We start from the raw sequence: 18,085 nt of genomic DNA, 5'->3' as shown, positions 1-18,085 counted from the left end.
TTTCATGCTGACCCTGGGGAGAACAGAAACCAGATCGAATCTGTGAAGAGATCACTTGGTTCGCAGCCAATGGCATGGATTATTCCCAAAGCTTTTCGGGGGGTTCCAAGAACAAAATTATTTGGTAGCAACGTTATTCTGCTACGTGCCTCCTAAAATCCCAAAGAGCTGCTGATTCAGTTCTAGAGAGGAATGATTGAGTCTGTCATCTGCACCTCCATAACTGTCTGGTTTGGTTCTGCAGCCCAACAAGACAGACACAGACTTCAGAGGATCATTAGAACTGCAGAAAAAACCATGGCTACCAACCTGCCTTCCATTGAGGACCTGTATACTGCACGAGTCAAAAAGAGGGCTGTGAAAATATTTACAGACCCCTCACATCGTGGAAATAAATTGTTTCAACTCCTACCCTCAAAACGACGCTATAGAGTACTGCACACCAGAACAACTAGATACAAGAACAGTTTTTCCCCCGAACACCATCACTCTGCTGAACAAATAATTCCCTCAACACTGTCAAATTTACTAAGCATATAACTATTATTCTTCTCTTCCTTACTAGTATCTAGCTCTTCCTGCTTATAATCATAACTATAACCATGTTGTTTGTATCTTTCAATTATATCGTTTTTATTTGTTTCCTAGTACGATTTGATAGCTTATTAGTAATCTTGACTATCATTAAGTGTTGTATCTTTTTATTCTCGATGAATATATTTTATTCTCTTTATGTACACTGAGCGCTTATGCACCGAAGACAAATTCCTTGTGTGTCCAATCACACATGGCCAATAAAAACTCTATTCTATTCTATTCTATTCTATTCTATTCTATTCTATTCTATTCTATTCTATTCTATTCTATTCTATTCTATTCTATTTTTTTTAAAAAATGAAGAAAACTTGGCCAAGTACATTTCAAGCTCTACAAGCAAAAGACATTCTGGAGTGATTTTTATTTCCGTTGGCATGCAATTTCTTTTCTTTCTCTTTGGAAAGGATTGGAGCCTTCCTAAATGATACAAGGATTTGTTTATGGAAGGATGAATAGTAATACTTTCCTAGGAAGCCTTTCGCTTAGTGTTATGTTGGGGAAAACATCTAGCTTTTTTTTTTTTTTTTACCATTTCTCCTTTAAACCGATGAAACGTAGATGTCTTCAGATCCTTGGAAAGGAGATGAGAACATTGGTGACCTTCTCTGTTGTTGTTGCATTCATTTACTGATGACGTAGACAAGGGGTCCATGCGAATATCCTGTTTTCTATTTGATCAACTTACATTAACCCTCAGGAGAAGCCAGGAGGCTTCCTCTCTTTCTGTACAATCATATGAAGACCTCAAATAGGATTCAACCTCTGATGATTCTTCTCCTTCTCCTCCTCTCCTCCTCCTCCTTCTCCTCCTCCTCCTTCTCCTCCTCCTCCTCTTCTTCTTCTTCTTCTTCTTCCTCCTCCTCTTCTCCTTCTCCTTCTCCTTCTTCCTCGTCTCCCTCCCCCTCCTCCACCTTCCCCTCCTCCTCCTCCCTCCTCCTCCTCCTCCTCCTCCCTCCTCCCCTCCTCCTCTTCCTCTCCCTCCCTCCCTTTCTTCTTCTTCTTCTTCTCCTTCTCCTTCTCCTTCTTCCTCCTCCCCTCCCCTCCTCCTTCTCCTCGTCCTCCTCTTCCTCTCCCTCCCTCCCTTTCTTCTTCTTCTTCTTCTTCTTCTTCTTCTTCTTCTTCTTCTTCTTCTTCTTCTTCTTCTTCTTCTTCTTCTTCTTCTTCTTCTCCTTCTCCTTCTCCTTCTCCTTCTCCTTCCATATCTGTCATCAGACGTTAGCGATCCTATTTTTATCAACAGCCTCATGAAACAGTGCTGTTGAGTTTTATCCAAACCAGTCATGGACTTGGTTTGCCTTCAATCTTTCCTTGGAGGATTAAGTGTCGTATTTTTCCAGGTGTCGCATCGCATGTCCAAAATATTCTAACTTTCCCTTTTTTATGGTTTGGGTGATTTCCCTTGGCTTTCCCAGGCGGCTTATCACCTCCTCATTTCTGATTTTGTCAACCCAACATCTAGGTAACTGCCGCTCGTAAATCCACATTTCAAATGCTCCTAGTATCTTCAAGGGGCTTTCTGTCAGAGGCCAACTCTCCACAAGTTTTTTCTGCTTAAGGAAAATCATGTCATGAGGTTATCTGCATAGTCGTCAGGATTTTGACCTTGACTTGATGGCTCTTTAACTTTTAACCTTTAAGCACCTGAAAGAATATTCCATAGTTGAGCAAGACTATTGTTCCAGGAAGCAGGATATAGAAAGAGGAAAGCCAGATTCCCATTGAAAGTTTAGAAAATAATAAGAAGCCATGGAAATAATTTACCAAAGGAAGTTCGGAGCTTCCTTCACTGAAAAAGTTCAAGCAGAGGCAAGACAAAAAGCTATCCCGGATGATTTTATTTGGATTCTTCCACTGAACAACAAGAGGATTAGACTTAGTAGTAACTGTGAGAGGGATCTTGGAGTCCTAGTGGACAACCATTTAAATATGAGCCAGCCGTGTGCAGCAGCTGCCAAAAAAGCCAACACAGATCTGGGCTGCATCAACAGAGGGATAGAATCAAGATCACGTGACGTGTTAATACCACTTTATAATGCCTTGGTAAGGCCACACTTGGAATACTGCATTCAGTTTTGTTCGCCAAGATGTAAAAAGGATGTGGAGATGCTAGAAAGAGTGCAGAGAAGAACAATGAAGATGATTGGGGGACTGAAAGCTACAACATATGAAGGAACGGTTGCAGGAACTGGGGATGTCTAGTTTAATGAAAAGAAGGACTAGGGGAGATATGATAGCAGTCTTCCAATATCTCAGGGGCTGCCCCAAAGAAGAGGGAGTCAAACTATTCTCCAAAGCACCTGAGAGCAGGACAAGAAGCAATGGGTGGAAACTTATCAAAGAGAGAAGCAACCTAGAACTAAGGAGAAATTTCCTGACAGTGAGAACAATTAATCAGTGGAACGACTTGCCTCCAGAAATTGTGAATGTCCCAACACTGGAAGTTTTTAAGAAGATGTTGGATAACCATTTGTCTGAAGTGGTGTAGGGTTTCCTGACTAAGCAGAGGGTTGGACTAGAAGACCTCCAAAGTCCCTTACGATTCTGTTATTCTATTCTATTCAATCTTTCCAGTACTAGGATTATATGCCTTTACGCATTAACATTTGCAATCGTCACAGCCCGCAAGCAAGTCTCTTCAAGGGCAAAATCCTATCTGAATTTTATTTTACTTTTATGTCCCCCTTCGACTAAGAGGTGATGCCCTTATGGGCAGAGCTCGCTTTCTATCCCAATTGTGGAAAATAAGATCCTTTAAAAATACATTCCACTGCCTTATGGGTTTCGTGAAAGGCGTAAGCTTCAGGAGTCACAAGGGAAATACAGCAGCCCAGCTAGACCTGAGGCATTAGAAGCTGGTCAAAGAGATCAGATATGACAACCATCTTTCGGCAAAGTAAAAAATAGAAAAGCAGAAGAGTAATTATCGAAGGAGTCATGGTCAACTTTCACCCCATGGTTAGCGGGGTGGGGGTGGGGAGATAATATCTTTGGGGTAAGACATCTTGCCACGTAGCAATTGATGATCTCCGCTGCCTTTTCATTTGGGGCATTAGAAGCATTTCTGCTCCTTTGTGGTCTTTCAAGGAAAGTAAAAAATCCTACTCTAGTCTAAATCTCTGGGATTGCCACTAACTATATTGTTGTTGTTGTTGTTAGTTGTGAAGTTGTGTCTGACCCATCGCAACCCCATGGACAACATTCCTCCAGGCCTTCCTGTCCTCTTCCATCTCCTGGAGTCCATTTAAGCTCATGCTGACTGCTTCAGTGACTCCATCTAGCCACCTCGTTCTCTGCTGTCCCCTTCTTCTTCTTTGCTCTCCATCGTTCCCAGCATTCAGCTCTTCTCCAGGGAGTCCTTCCTTCTCATTAGGTGGCCAAAGAATTTGAGTTTCCTCTTCAGGACCTGGCCTTCTAAAGAGCAGTCAGTCAGGGTTGATCTCCTCTAGAACTGACTTGTTTGTTCACCTTGCAGTCTAAGAGACTTGCAGGGGTCTTCTCCAGCACCAGAGTTCAAAGGCCTCAATTCTTTGGCGCTCAGCCTTCCTTATGGTCCAACTTTCACAGCCATACATTGCAACTACCAACGTAGATACTCTAATGTGGAACCATCAATGCTACTAATTTTTAAAGGGCTTGGCATTGGGAATTGTTCCTGATCTTTCGTTTTATTTACGCATTTTATTTACACCTGATGACTAATAAATTTTGGCCGTATATGTAGGCGGAAGGGCAGGAGATCTTCAAAATATCAACCCACATTTCCTACAGAGACAGATATTGCCAGTTCTACTAGATCCGTGATGGCAAACCTATGGCACACGTAGCCATATCAGTGGGCATGCGAGCTCAGTTCCGGTGAGACCGGAAGTTGGCAAATGGGCTGTTTTCGGCCTCCAGAGGGTCTCGGGGGGAGGGGGAGTTTGGAAGACCATTTTCGCTTTCCTCAGACTCCTAGAAAGGCTCTGGAGACTGGAGACAGCAAAAAACGGGCCTTCTGGTCCCACCAGAAGTTGGCAAATGGGCCGTTTCTGGCCTCTGGGGGGAGGGGGGGTGGGGAAGGCCATTTTCTCCCTCCCCAGACTCCTAGAAAGGCTCTAGAGCCTGGTGAGAGAGAAAAACGGGCCTATCGGGCCATCGCGTGCCAGGAGCGGGGGGTGGAGTGGGGTAGGGTCACGAGCACATGTGTGGGGGCGGGGCACATAGAATCATGGGTGTGGGCATGTGCGCGCGCAATCCCACCCCTCCTGGCAGCAGTGGTAAAAAGGTTACCCATGTCGTGTCCCACTCCTCCGCTGACGGCCGGGTCAGGGAAATCCGAATCAGGCCTGCCTCTGCAACTCTGCCAAAGTCCTAGCAAAGTCCTCAGGGCAGGCAGGAGACCAGAAAGTGACTTCAGCAAGATATGTTTAGACTTTGCCTGACTCAGAGAATGCCAGAAAGCAGATCCTTTATATAGGCCATGGGGTGTGGCTCCATGACTCAGCACTTATCCAGGCCTGCCCCTCCCTTCCTTCTGTTGCCTCCGCCTATCAAGTCTTCTGACGCGAGGGTCACTCCAGTCTGCAGCAGTTGGCAATTGACCTCCCTCAGGCTCACATGCTGTGGAGGAGGGGGAGGGGTCTAGTTGCTCTGTTTGCCTGGGCATGGAGCCAGAGCTGGGGGCTGGAGGTATTTCCTCCTCTTCAGCCTGTCTGGGTGTGGAGCCAGGGCTGGGGCCGGGAGGCATACTAGGACATTCCTCCATGTTCGGAAACAGACAAGAAGGCCCCGGCTGTGGTGAGATCGGATGAGACACAACAACCCATCACTGTACTAGATAGACCAGCCAAGGAATCAACTGCGCAACTAGGCAAAAGTGCAGGCAGACCTCAACTTTCAACCATTTGTTTACTGACCATTTGAAGTTACAATGGCAGTGAAAAAAGTAATCCATGTCCATTTTTCACACTTAGGACCATTGTGGACATGTCATTAAAAATTCAAACGCTTGGTAACTGACTCATATTTATGACGGTTGCAGTTTTTCCTGGGGTCATTTGATCCCCTTTTGTGAACTTTCTGACCAGCAGAAACAATGGGGAAGACAGATTCACTTCACAGCCCTGTTACTGACTTCACAATGGCAGCGATTCCCTTAACACCTCTCACAATACTTGACAACACAGTATCAACAGTAGAAACCTTCAAATTTCTGGGTTCTATCATATCGCAAGATCTCAAATGGACATCAAAAACATCATTAAAAAAGGACAACAAAGAATGTTCTTTCTGCGCCAACTCAGTAAGCTCAAACTACCCAAGGAGCTGCTGATTCAGTTCTGCAGAGGAATTATTGAGTCTGTCATTTGCACCTCTATAACTGTCTGGTTCGGTTCTGCAACCCAACAAGAAAAACACAGACTTCAGAGGATAACTAGAACTGCAGAAAAAATAATTGCTACCAACCTGCCTTCCATTGAGGACCTGTATACTGCACGAATCAAGAAGAGGGCCCTGAAAATATTTGCAGATCCCTCGCATCCTGGACATAAACTGTTTCAACTCCTACCCTCAAAACGACGCTACAGAGCACTGCACACCAGAACAACTAGACACAAGAACAGTTTTTTCCCCAACGCCATCACTCTGCTAAACAAATAATTCCCTCAACACTGTCAAACTATTTACTGAATCTGCACTACTATTAATTGTCTCATAGTTCCCATCACCAATCTCTTTCCACTTACGACTGTATGACTGTAACTTTGTTGCTGGCAATCCTTATGATTTATATTGATATATTGACCATCATTTGTGTTGTAAATGTTGTACCTTGATGAACGTATCTTTTCTTTTATGTACACTGAGAGCATATGCACCAAGACAAATTCCTTGTGTGTCCAATCACACTTGGCCAATAAAATTCTATTCTATTCTATTCTATTCTATTCTATTCTATTCTATTCTATTCTATTCTAACAACCGTGGCAAGAAAAGTCGTAAAATTTAGCAAAACTCACTTCACAAGTGTCTCACTTAGCAACAGAAATTTGGAGCTCAATTGTGGTCGTACGCTGACGACTACCTGTATTTCACATCAGTTTTTCCATCTGTAAAATGGGGAATAATCCGGTTCTTTCTCATAGATGCACTGAAACCATCAATTGCATTAAATATGTTCCAGGTTTAAGTGGAGTCACTTTCTTGTGAGATACAAATATGGTAAATAAACAAATGAACAATAGAACAGAACAGAACAGAACAGAACAGAATAGAATAGAATAGAATAGAATAGAATAGAAAAGAAATTAGGTATAGAATAGAATAGAACAGAAATAAAGAATAGAATAGAAATGAATAGAATAGAACAGAACAGAACAGAATAGAATAGAATAGAATAGAATAGAATAGAAAAGAAAAGAAATTAGGTATAGAATAGAATAGAATAGAAATAAAGAATAGAATAGAATAGAATAGAAATAAAGAATAGGATAGGATAGGATAGAAAAGAAATTAGGTATAGAATAGAATAGAATAGAAAAGAATTTAGGTATAGAATAGAATAGAATAGAATAGAATAGAATAGAATAGAAATAAAGAATAGAATAGAATAGAATAGAATAGAAAAGAAAAAAAGAAATTAGGTGTAGAATAGAATAGAATAGAATAGAAAAGAATTTAGGTATAGAATAGAATAGAATAGAATAGAATAGAATAGAATAGAAATGAATAGAAATGAATAGAATAGAATAGAATAGAAAAAAGAAATTAGGTATAGAATAGAATAGAAATAAAGAATAGAATAGAATAGAATAGAATAGAAATAAAGAATAGGATAGGATAGGATAGGATAGGATAGGATAGGATAGGATAGGATAGGATAGGATAGGATAGGATAGGATAGAAAAGAAATTAGGAATAGAATAGAATAGAATAGAAAAGAATTTAGGTATAGAATAGAGTAGAATAGAATAGAAATAAAGAATAGAATAGAGTAGAATAGAATAGAATAGAATAGAATAGAAAAGAAAAGAAATTAGGTGTAGAATAGAATAGAATAGAATAGAATAGAATAGAATAGAATAGAATAGAAAAGAATTTAGGTATAGAATAGAGTAGAATAGAATAGAAATAAAGAATAGAATAGAATAGAATAGAATAGAATAGAATAGAAAAGAAAAAAAAAGAAATTAGGTGTAGAATAGAATAGAATAGAATAGAAAAGAATTTAGGTATAGAATAGAGTAGAATAGAATAGAAATAAAGAATAGAATAGAATAGAATAGAAAAGAAAAGAAATTAGGTATAGAATAGAATAGAATAGAATAGAATAGAATAGAATAGAATAGAATAGAATAGAATAGAATAGAATAGAATAGAATTTTTATTGGCCAAGTGTGATTCGACACACAAGGAATTTATCTTGGACACACAAGGAATAAGTCTATGACTTCACCTAGAATTTTTCCTTAGTTTGGAGGAAAAGGACAATGCTTAAAATCGAAGAACCTCTTTTCAAAATTGAGTGAAGCCAATTCTGAAGCCACTCGTCTGGGATGTTTTAAGTTGAATTTCTTCACTGGGCCAGAGATTGGGCTCAATTGCCCAACCAACCTCTTCTGACTTCATAATTCTTTGATGCCTTTGTTCCACTTGACATCAACTAGCATGGTTGCTTGGTGGGGGAGCAGTTAGATATTCCTTTTGAAGTGGAAAAAGTGTAGCTCCATCTCTTCAATCCCTCAAAATGTGTTAAGTCACATCCGTGGCTGCCCCAAGATCCCCCCCCTCCCAATCCTCATGTTGACCCATGGTGTAGTTGATGTGTCTTCATCTCACCGCATTTTTGTATGCCTGACTGTTGTGGTTTGCAAGTCCCAGTTTAGGGCTTAACGCGACTTAGTTAATAAACCATGAGCAAACAAACCTCAGCTTAGTGAGATGTAAACATGTCGCTTTATGCGTGTCTAAACAACTGATGTCTCAGCTGGTCACCCACCAGAGTACACAAGTAAACCAACGTGATGTAAACGCGATGTGTTTTTGATGTAAGGTAGTAATTATGGATGTTGCTATGGTAATTGTGATTAAGTTTTTGTCCGATTGCATCGTCTTCTAGAAGTATTTAGAATAGAATAACAGAGTTGGAAGGGACCTTGGAGGTCTTCTAGTCCAACCCCTGCTTAGGCAGGAAACCCTACACCATTTCAGACAAATGGATGTCCAATCTCTTCTTAAAAACTTCCAGTGTTGAAGCATTCACAACTTCTGGAGGCAAGTTGTTCCACTGATTAATTGTTCGCATTGTCGGGAAATTTCTCCTTAGTTCTAGGTTGCTTCTCTCCTTGATCAGTTTCCACCCATTGCTTCTTGTCCTGCCCTCAGGTACTTTGGAGAACAGCCCGACTCCCTCTTCTTTGGGGCAGCCCCTGAGATATTGGAACACTGCTATCATGTCTCCCCTAGTCCTTCTTTTCATTAAACTAGACAGACCCAGTTCCTGCAACCGTTCTTCATGCTTTAGCCTCCAGTCCCCTCATCATCTTCATTGTTCTTCTCTGCACTCTTTCTAGAGTCTCCACATCTTATTTTACATCACAACGACCAAAACTCAGTTTACAACCATCAACTTACTGACCGTTTGAAGTCCCAACGGAACTTCCAACTGAAAAAAGTGACCCATGACCATTTTTCACACTTACGGCCATTGTGGTCATGTCATCAAGATTCAGACGCTTGGCAACTGACTCATATTTATGACGGTGGCAGCTGTCCTGGGGTCACGTGATCCCCTTTTGCGACTTTTCTGACCAGCAAAGTCAATAAGGAAGCCGGATTCACTTAACGACCGTGTTACGAACATCACAGCTGCAGTGATTCTCTTAACAACTGTGGCAAGAAAGATTGTAAAATGGGGGTAAAATTCACCTGGCAACTGTCTCGCTTAGCCACATACATTTTGGGCTCGGCTGTGGTTGTAAGTCAAGGACTACTGGAATATACGCCGCCAAATCACATATGATATGCCTATTGTTCTAAGCAGGTTTTCCCATTCCCGGCTGTCACTTGCAAACTATAATTACTCAATGGAGAGAGTTCACTAAGTGAAGGCTTCCTGTTTTATTCTTAACTTTCCTGCTTAAACACGGAGGAAAGAGAACTGGCCCCCAGGTGACTGTAAACTGACCGGCTCAACTTGTCCCCAGCTCTATTTTTATCCAGACAAAAGAAGTTTGGAATACTTTGCCAAGTTGTTTAAATCAGAGTTTCCCAGACCTGCAGCGGTAGCCAAAAAAGCCAATGCAGTCCCTAAATTGCATTAACAGGGGGATAAAATCAAGATCAAGGCAGGTGCTGTTACCATTCTTTGTAAGGCCACACCTAGAATCCTGCATCCAGTTTTGGCCACCACAGTATAAGACTAGACTAGACTAGAATTCTTGAAGTGTAACCTCAGGGTTTAGCTACGAATAGAATAGAATAGAATAGAATAGAATAGAATAGAATAGAATAGAATAGAATAGAATAGAATAGAACAGAATTCTTTATTGGCCAAGTGGGATTGGACAAACAAGGAATTTGTCTTTGGTGCATATGCTCTCAGTGTACATAAAAGAAAAGATACATTAGTCAAGAATCATAAGGTACAACACTTAATGATAGTCATAGGGAACAAATAAGCAATCAGGAAACAATATCAATGTAAATCGTAAGGATACAAGCAACAAGGTACAGTCATACCTTGGGAGGAGATGGGTGATGGGAACAATGAGAAGATTAATAGTAATGCAGACTTAGTGAATAGTTTGACATTGTTGAGGGAATTATTTGTTTAGCAGAGTGATGGTGTTGGGGAAAAACTGTCGTTGTGTCTAGTTGTTCTGGTGTGCAGTCCTCTATAGTGTCGTTTTGAGGGTAGGAGTTGAAACAGTTTATGTCCAGGATGCGAGGGGCCTGTAAATATTTTCCCAGCCTCTTTTTGACTCGTTCAGTCAAGAGGATTGTCACTAAAACCCAATCTTTTCCTAAAATATAGTTCATCTGTTTTCCTCTTATTCCTTGATCGCTGCTTCATTTCTGGGGATGCTAACCAGATTTCTCATTGCTGCCTCATTTTTTCAGCTGTGTAGAATTAAAGCCTTCCTTGGCTCACTAGCCCAGCCTTCTCATCCCACCGAAAGCTGGCAAACAGGCTGTTTCCGGCCTCTGAAGGGCTTCTGGGTGGGGTGGGGTGATGGGGAAGGCTGTTTTTGCCCTCCAAGAGAGCCTTGGGAGGGTGAAAAACAAGCTAGTGGACCCACCATGCCATCGCGTGCCAAAGGTGGGTTTCGGCAGGTTCTGACCAGTTCTGGAGAACTGGTAGCTGAAATTTTGAGTAGTTCGGAGAACCGGTAGTAAAAATTCTGACTGGCCCCAACCCCCATCTATTCTCTGCCTCCCGAGTCCCAGCTGATTGGGAGGAAATGGGGATTTTGCAGTAAGCTTCCCCTGGAGTGGGGAGGGAATGGAGATTTTGCAGTATCCTTCCCCTGCCACGCCCACAAAGCCATCCCACGCCCACCAAGCCACACCCACAGAACCGTTAGTAAAATTTTTTGAAACCCACCACTATCGCGTGCCAATGGGGAGTGTGTGTGTGTGTGTGTGGGGGCAACGCACATTGAATTATGGGTGTGGGCTTCACGACTGTTCCAGCTTCTCTCGTGGCCCCTTGGGAAAATTAACGGCCCACCGCTGCTCTAACAGGACTCAGGTTGAGAAAGGTGAAGTTAGATAATGGACATATTCTGAAAAGGGCTTGTTTTTCTCCGCAGCTTCATACATTAGATCATCAATTAGGCACGGTTCACGAGCTGCTGTGGAGGGAGGCATTTAATTCCTTCATTTAGCATTGTGTTTTTCCAGTTCAGGAAGCAAAGTCCATTTCAAGCAAGCCAACGCTAAAAAGTTTGAAATAAGCATCCATTAAAAAGATAACCCATCCTGGTGTTATGCTTGTCACTCTCTCCTCTGCGCCCGTTATTTAAGAATCTCATTTTTTTAATAGATCCAATTAAGGCTCCTACTGATTAATCAGGATAGGGCTGTGCTCATAGGCGTTGGGGGAATATTCCATGAATTTAAAGCACCCAGATGAAGGGTTGAGGTATCTTTTTAGCTCTGTGTAGAAGACAGCAGGTGAGAGAACGGGAGGCAAGGACGCTATTGTTACTCAGAGGGAAAGCAATTTGAAATGGAGACCAACTCTCATAAAAATAAGTCCTCTTCATTCAGGGAAGAAAAAGCAGGGGAGAAGAGAAGAGAGTAGAGGAGAGACGGTTACAGAATGGAAGGGCAGGGGAGGAGAGGAGGGGAGGAGAGGGGAGGAGAGGAGATTACAGAATGGAAAGGGAGGAGAGAGGATAGAGGGAAGGGAGGAGAGGAGAGAAGGGGAGGGGAGGAGATTACAGAATGGAAGGGCAGAGGAGGAGAGGAGGGAGGAGGGAGGAGGAGATTACAGAATGGAAAGGGAGGAGAGGATAGAGGAAGGGAGGAGAGGAGAGAAGGGGAGGGGAGGGGAGGAGATTACAGAATGGAAGGGCAGGGGAGGAGAGGAGGGGAGGAGAGGGGAGGAGAGGAGATTACAGAATGGAAAGGGAGGAGAGAGGATAGAGGGAAGGGAGGAGAGGAGAGGAGAGAAGGGGAGGGGAGGAGATTACAGAATGGAAGGGCAGAGGAGGAGAGGAGGGGATGGGAGGAGGAGATTACAGAATGGAAAGGGAGAAGAGAGGAGAAGAAAGGGAGGAGAAGAGAGGAGAGGAGGGGAGGAGATTAGAGAAGGGAAGGGGAGAGGAGGAGAGGAGGGGATGGGAGGAGAGGAGATTACAGAATGGAAAGGGAGAAGAGAGGAGAGAAGAAAGGGAGGAGAAGAGAGGAGAGGAGGAGGGAGGGAGGAGAGGAGAGAGAGGAGAGAAGATTACAAAATGGAAGGTGAGAGGAGGGGAGGGGAGGAGGGGAGAGGAGAGAAGAGAAGATACCAGGAGGAGAGGGGAGGAGAGATGGAAGAGGAGAGGACAGGACAGGACAGGAGAGAAAATTATAGAATGAAAGGGGAGGGGAGGGGAGGGGAGGAGAGGAGAGGAGACAAGAGAAGAGAAGAGAAGAGAAGAGAAGAGAAGAGAAGAGAAGAGAAGAGAAGAGAAGGAAAGAAGATTACAGGAGGGGAGAGGAGGAGAGGAGAGATGGAAGAAAGGAGAGGAGAGGAGAGTAAATTACAGAATGAAAGGTGAGGAGAGGAGAGGAGAGAAGAGAAGAGAAGATTACAGGAGGGGAGGGGATGAGAGGAGAGATGGAAGAGAGGAGAGGAGGGGAGAGGAAAGATGAGAAGGATAATAGCAAAACAGCTCTGTACTCTATGAGTAAATATCCATAGACATACTAAGACAGTGCTGTGGGAATCAGGTGTTCACCAAAGTGATGGCAGGGGGGAAGAAACCGTCTTTGTGTCTAGTTGTTTTGGCATGCAATGCCCTATAGTGGCATCCCCAGGGGAAGAGTTGAAACAGTTTATGTCCCTAAACTGTCCCTAATGTTTACTTTCTCAGCCCTCTTTCTGACCAGTGTATAGGTCAGGGATCGGCAACCCGGGGCTCTGGAGCCGCATGTGGCTCTTTCATCCCTCTGCTGCGGCTCCCTGTCGCTGGTCGGCTCCACAATTGATAGGGCTTTCGGTTAGGACAAGTAGAAGAAAAAGAGTGCCACGCTAGGAGGAGACTCTATGGTGGAGGAACCGGACTTCCGATTGGCAGAGGAAAAAGGACGCCACGCTAGGAGGAGACTCTATGGTGGGGGAACCGGACTTGTGGTCGGCTCCAGAATTGAACAGGGGTTTCTGGTTAGGACCTTTGTGGCTCTTTGAGTGTTTAAGGTTGCCGACCCCTGATCTAGGTCCTCGAAGGAAGGAAGGCAGCGGGGTGCCTTTATTTCTCACTCTCACCCCGCCCCCCCTGCACATTTCCCTATGATTCCAGCACCTTTGCTAAATGATCATCAGAAAGTCCAGCCATGCCTGCATGGTCAAGGCAGAATAGATTTGAAAGTCAGCATTCACATAGAGAAATCTTATTCCTTCCTGGCTGTTGCTAAGAGTCTTAGAACTCTGTGGAAGAGCGGTGGTTAGGCATTTCGGGAGCTGTCATCCCAAATGACATGGAGGTGATATAAATGCAGGTAGTCCTCGACTTAGAACCATTCATTTAGTGACTATTGAAAAAAAAAAAGACCTATGAGCATTTTTCGTGTTGCAGAAAAAATGCTCCCCATAGTCACATGACCACTTGGCAACTGGCATGTATTTATCACAGTTGCACTGTTCCAGGGTTATGGGATCACTTTATGCAACCATCCCCAGCCTGCTTCTGACAAGCAAAGTCAATGTGGGAAGCTTAATGACCAAATGCAACACAATGCAATGCAACTCAACCCCACCCAACCCCACCCAATCCAACGGAACTCAAGTCAACTCAACACAGCTTTACAACTGCTGTGATTCACTTCACTGTGGCAAGAAAAGTAGAATGGGACAAAGCCTACTTAACAACTGTCTTGCTTAGCAATGGAAATGTTGGACTCAAATTGAGGACTACCTGTAGCATAAAATGAATTTCGCATCCTACCTCTCCACCTGGACTTCGACATCTCTCATTCCCATCTTGGCTTCAGCATTGCCGTTGAGTTCCTTGCTGTCACCCTTCAGAAGATCCAGCACAGGCTCAATCTCCTTGAGCAGTTCACTGTTCTCAACACTGCCATTCAGGCAGTGGTCAGGAATATCCTGGTTTCCTTTCAGAGTGTCCTTGGACACGTTGCTGGCTACCATGCCGTTGATGTGCACCAGATTTTCTTCCCCTTGCCCATTCTCCCGGGCACACCGGGAGCTGACGGAACCCCCCATGGTATGTTCTTCCCCCTGTTGCTTGTCTTTGGTGCGGATGCTCAGAGCAGATGCCTGATCACCTACGGTTGGCGTCCCACACAGAGGTCTGGTGACTCGGATGGTCTTTGGCGTCCCGTCTCCAGCAAAGGTTGTCTCTAGGTGAGTGGTGAAGCCCTCTGGGCCTCTTAAGATGAGAACAACATAAGTTTCTGAAGCGATGCTTCTGAGGACTCCTAAGGCCGCATCATAGTTCATATCAACCAGGGGCTTCCCATTGACCGCTAGGATAATATCTCCTGTCTGAATAAGGCCACTTTGTTCTGCTGCCCCTCCTCGGATCAAGTCAGAGATGATCACGGGGGGCTTGTTGACTCGTTCCTTCACCAGGAACCCAAGGCCACCCACCTTCCGTTTGAAGAGCTTCACCGAGATTACATTTGGTTGAATCTGTTGGACACTGAATACATTCTCTTCCATTGTAGTCCCGAAATTGTCCAGACCTCGAGGATCTCAACAGTTACAGAGATGGACTCTCCGTTTGTCCACGGTTGAGCCACAAACCTCTAACGAACAAGAGAGACAGAGTAGAAGGTTTTATATCTGTTTGCAAGCTGGGAAAAGCCGACCTTCTTCAACTCTTGATAAAAGATAAAATTCGTAGGTCATGCAGGCATCTCTGCAGATCTGGTCCAGCTCGTTTTCATTCCCTAGAAGGCAACAAAGCCATCCATCCTACATGAAATGAACGGAAAACTCCATTGGACATCTTCTGGCTCAACAGATGGCTGGAGAAGACAGCGCTTGCCAAGCATTCTTCGGTGTCTTGGGACGTGGGATTTGCTTCACATCTTCTTTACCTACAGAGAGAGAGAGGGTGGGAAGAAGAGACAGAAAAAATAAAATAAAAAATATCAGACTGGCTTAGACATTCGAGATGGGCAAAATAGACTAAAACCAAGAACATCTAGCAGGGCAGAGCAGAAACTGTTGTGAAATTGTTGAAAGTCACATTGTGGCTCACCAGCGGCCAGCAGAGCCGGCAGCAGAATCAGACAGTGAAGAGTGTGGGGAGGAACGTGGGCCAGTCCTGGAGTCTGGGGAAGGCTCAGACAAGGGCTCTGCATCAGAGACAGAGACAGGGGGCCAAGGCCATCTGGTAGTTCTTTGCTGCCTCCAGAATCTCCGGAGTCTGACATCAGCAAGACAGAAGAACAGCGGGAGCCTGTTCCCAGTGTGTGCATGAGCAGAGTTGCCAGGAGACAGGAACAATTGAGGAAACAGGGTCGACTTGGGAGTAAGACTTGGAGATGATTGGCCCCTCCCATAAGACATAAAAGAGGAGTGAATGGGACGTTAGCTTTTGCAGGAAGCAATTACTTCATCTGCTCAGTAAAAGCTCTGGAAAAGCTCTGTTTGACTCTGTGCTAAGTTTGGCCTTGCCCTGGCGTGTGGCAATTAGTTCTCTGGCAGCATTCCAAGGGAGATAAGGTGGGTGTTTGTAAACACTCCCCTGATAAGACTGTTTGAGAAGACTTTTGGACTGGGAAGGACAATAATTCACAGCCGTTTGAATTACTTTCTAAGGAAGCCTAGGTCAGAAAAGTCACAAGTTTTTGGTGAAGTATAGGAAGACCACATCCCCACGCGGCCTGTCTCTTAGTCCTAATTTTTTTTTGGTAGAGTTTAACATTTTTAATTTGCATAACTTTAATATTCAAATTAATTTTTTTTTCTATTTCTGGAAGCCTCCCATGGTCGCCTTCTAAGAAAGAAGGGTAGCTCAAAATTTTTAATAAACAAACAAATAATAATAATGAAAAAACAAACGGAGGACTTTGAGCTCCAGCATTTTGGGTAGGAGACAAATGTTCCTCTTTGATTGCACTTCAGCCAGGTTTTATCTACTATCCCACGGAACTGATTCAATCATTTGTTATTTTTCACTTGAATAATATTGCCTATTGTGGTTCTTTTTTTTAAAAAAAAATTATTTTGAGGTCACTTCCAAGCTTCCGAGGTCAGTTTTGTATGCTTGGTGGTGGGTATCAATAATTGTAATAAATAATAATTAGAACGAGCCTTGGAAAAAAATAACAGTGGGCTTTCAACGCAAAAGCTTTGTGAGCTAATTAGCAGGTACCGTATAGACTAACAACAGGAAATCTGGGCCAGCAGAATGTTTGACTGAACAGAGAATGAGGCTATTAATTTTCATGTTTACAAGAAACGTACCACGTTTGAGGCATGTTTTGCTTTGGGGAAATAATAGAGGACTAGATTAAAAGAAAGTCTTCTGTTGATGAAAGCTGCCGTGATTAAATCAGGCTGTAGAGAGACAGAAAGGTAGAATACGGAATAAGGGAGTTGGTAGGGACTTTGGGAGGTCTTCTACTCAGGGGTGGGGCTACTGGAGGTTCGCAGGGGTTCGGGAGAACCTCTAGCTAAGATTCTGTGCTGTTCGGAGAACCCCCAAATCCCACTCCTGGCTGACCCCGCTCCTCCTAGGAGTCCCCACGCGGCCAGTTTGGATGCAGGCAAGTGCAGGGCGCGCGGGGCGGCTTTGGGAAGGTGAAAAACGGGCCCATTTCCGGCCTCCGGAGTCTGGGGAGGTCATTTTCGCCCTCCTGCAGGCTTAAGGAAAGCCTGCAGAGCCCGGGGAAGGCAAAAAAGGCCCCTTGGCATGGTGCAGGCCATGCCCACCATGGCCACATCCACCAGCAACCGGGCTGAGAACCCCTTGCTAAATTTTTTGAAGCCCACCCTTGCTTCTACTCTAATCCCCTCCCCAAGCAGAATACCCTATACCAGGGGTCTGCAAACTTGGTTCTTTTAAGACTTGTGGACTTCAACTCCCAACTCCCTGGCTGAGGAACTCTGGGAGTTGAAGTCCACAAGTCTTAAAAGAACCAAGTTTGCAGACCCCTGCCCTATACCATGCCAGACAAATGGCCGTCCAACCTCTTCTTGTGGATGGAGCACCAACAACTTCTGGAGGCAGGCTGTTCCACTGATTAATTCTTCTCACTGTCAGAATATTTCTCCTTAAAATTCGAGGTTGGATATCTCTCTCTGATAATCTTCCGTCCATTATCTTTTGTCCTGGATGATAGATTCCAATCGCTTACTCTTATTTATTGCTGAATGCAAGAAGCAGCCAATAAGCAGCTAATTAGTGTAGATGAAAGTCAGGATTTTTTAGGAGCGTACGAGGCAAAGCTGGTGAAGATGTCAAATTATACGGAGCTGCCGGTCGGTATTGTCAACATATTTTGGAACAGAAAAGACTTTTTGTGAAAGTAAGAAGAAGGCTATGATGGAGCCACTATTCTCGAACGAGTGGGGTAGGGATTAGGGTGCTGTCCAGTGGCTGAATGTGAACAAGAAAAGGAAATAATAATAGAGAATATACATAGCTGAGCATTGAATTGTTGAGCTCTTTGTGTTCTCAGAGCTTGGTTGTTTTCCTGCAGATATTTTTTTTTTTATCAAATACTTTTATTTTTTTTAAAAAACAATAACACATAACAAACACTAACATAAAACATACATTCTTTCTTTATAACAGTTTTGTATCGGTATTCCTCTATTATTTAC

The 18,085-nt window shown here is 43.7% G+C and overlaps 1 protein-coding gene across 1 annotated transcript in view; it reads right to left on the bottom strand.

Annotated features, from left to right (window-relative positions):
• The window catches only part of NOS1 (nitric oxide synthase 1), a 151,520-nt gene that overhangs the window by 93,639 nt on the left and 39,796 nt on the right, over positions 1-18,085 (bottom strand). Inside the window, exon 2 of the mRNA XM_058158245.1 lies at positions 14,232-15,348. Within this exon, the coding sequence (XP_058014228.1) occupies positions 14,232-14,968 (737 nt within the window). The 5' untranslated portion in view covers positions 14,969-15,348. The remainder of the gene's footprint in view (positions 1-14,231; positions 15,349-18,085) is intronic.

Source organism: Ahaetulla prasina, chromosome 15 (genome assembly GCF_028640845.1).
Source record: "Ahaetulla prasina isolate Xishuangbanna chromosome 15, ASM2864084v1, whole genome shotgun sequence".
Lineage (NCBI taxonomy): Eukaryota > Metazoa > Chordata > Lepidosauria > Squamata > Colubridae > Ahaetulla > Ahaetulla prasina.
This window is presented reverse-complemented; position numbering and strand designations above follow the sequence as displayed.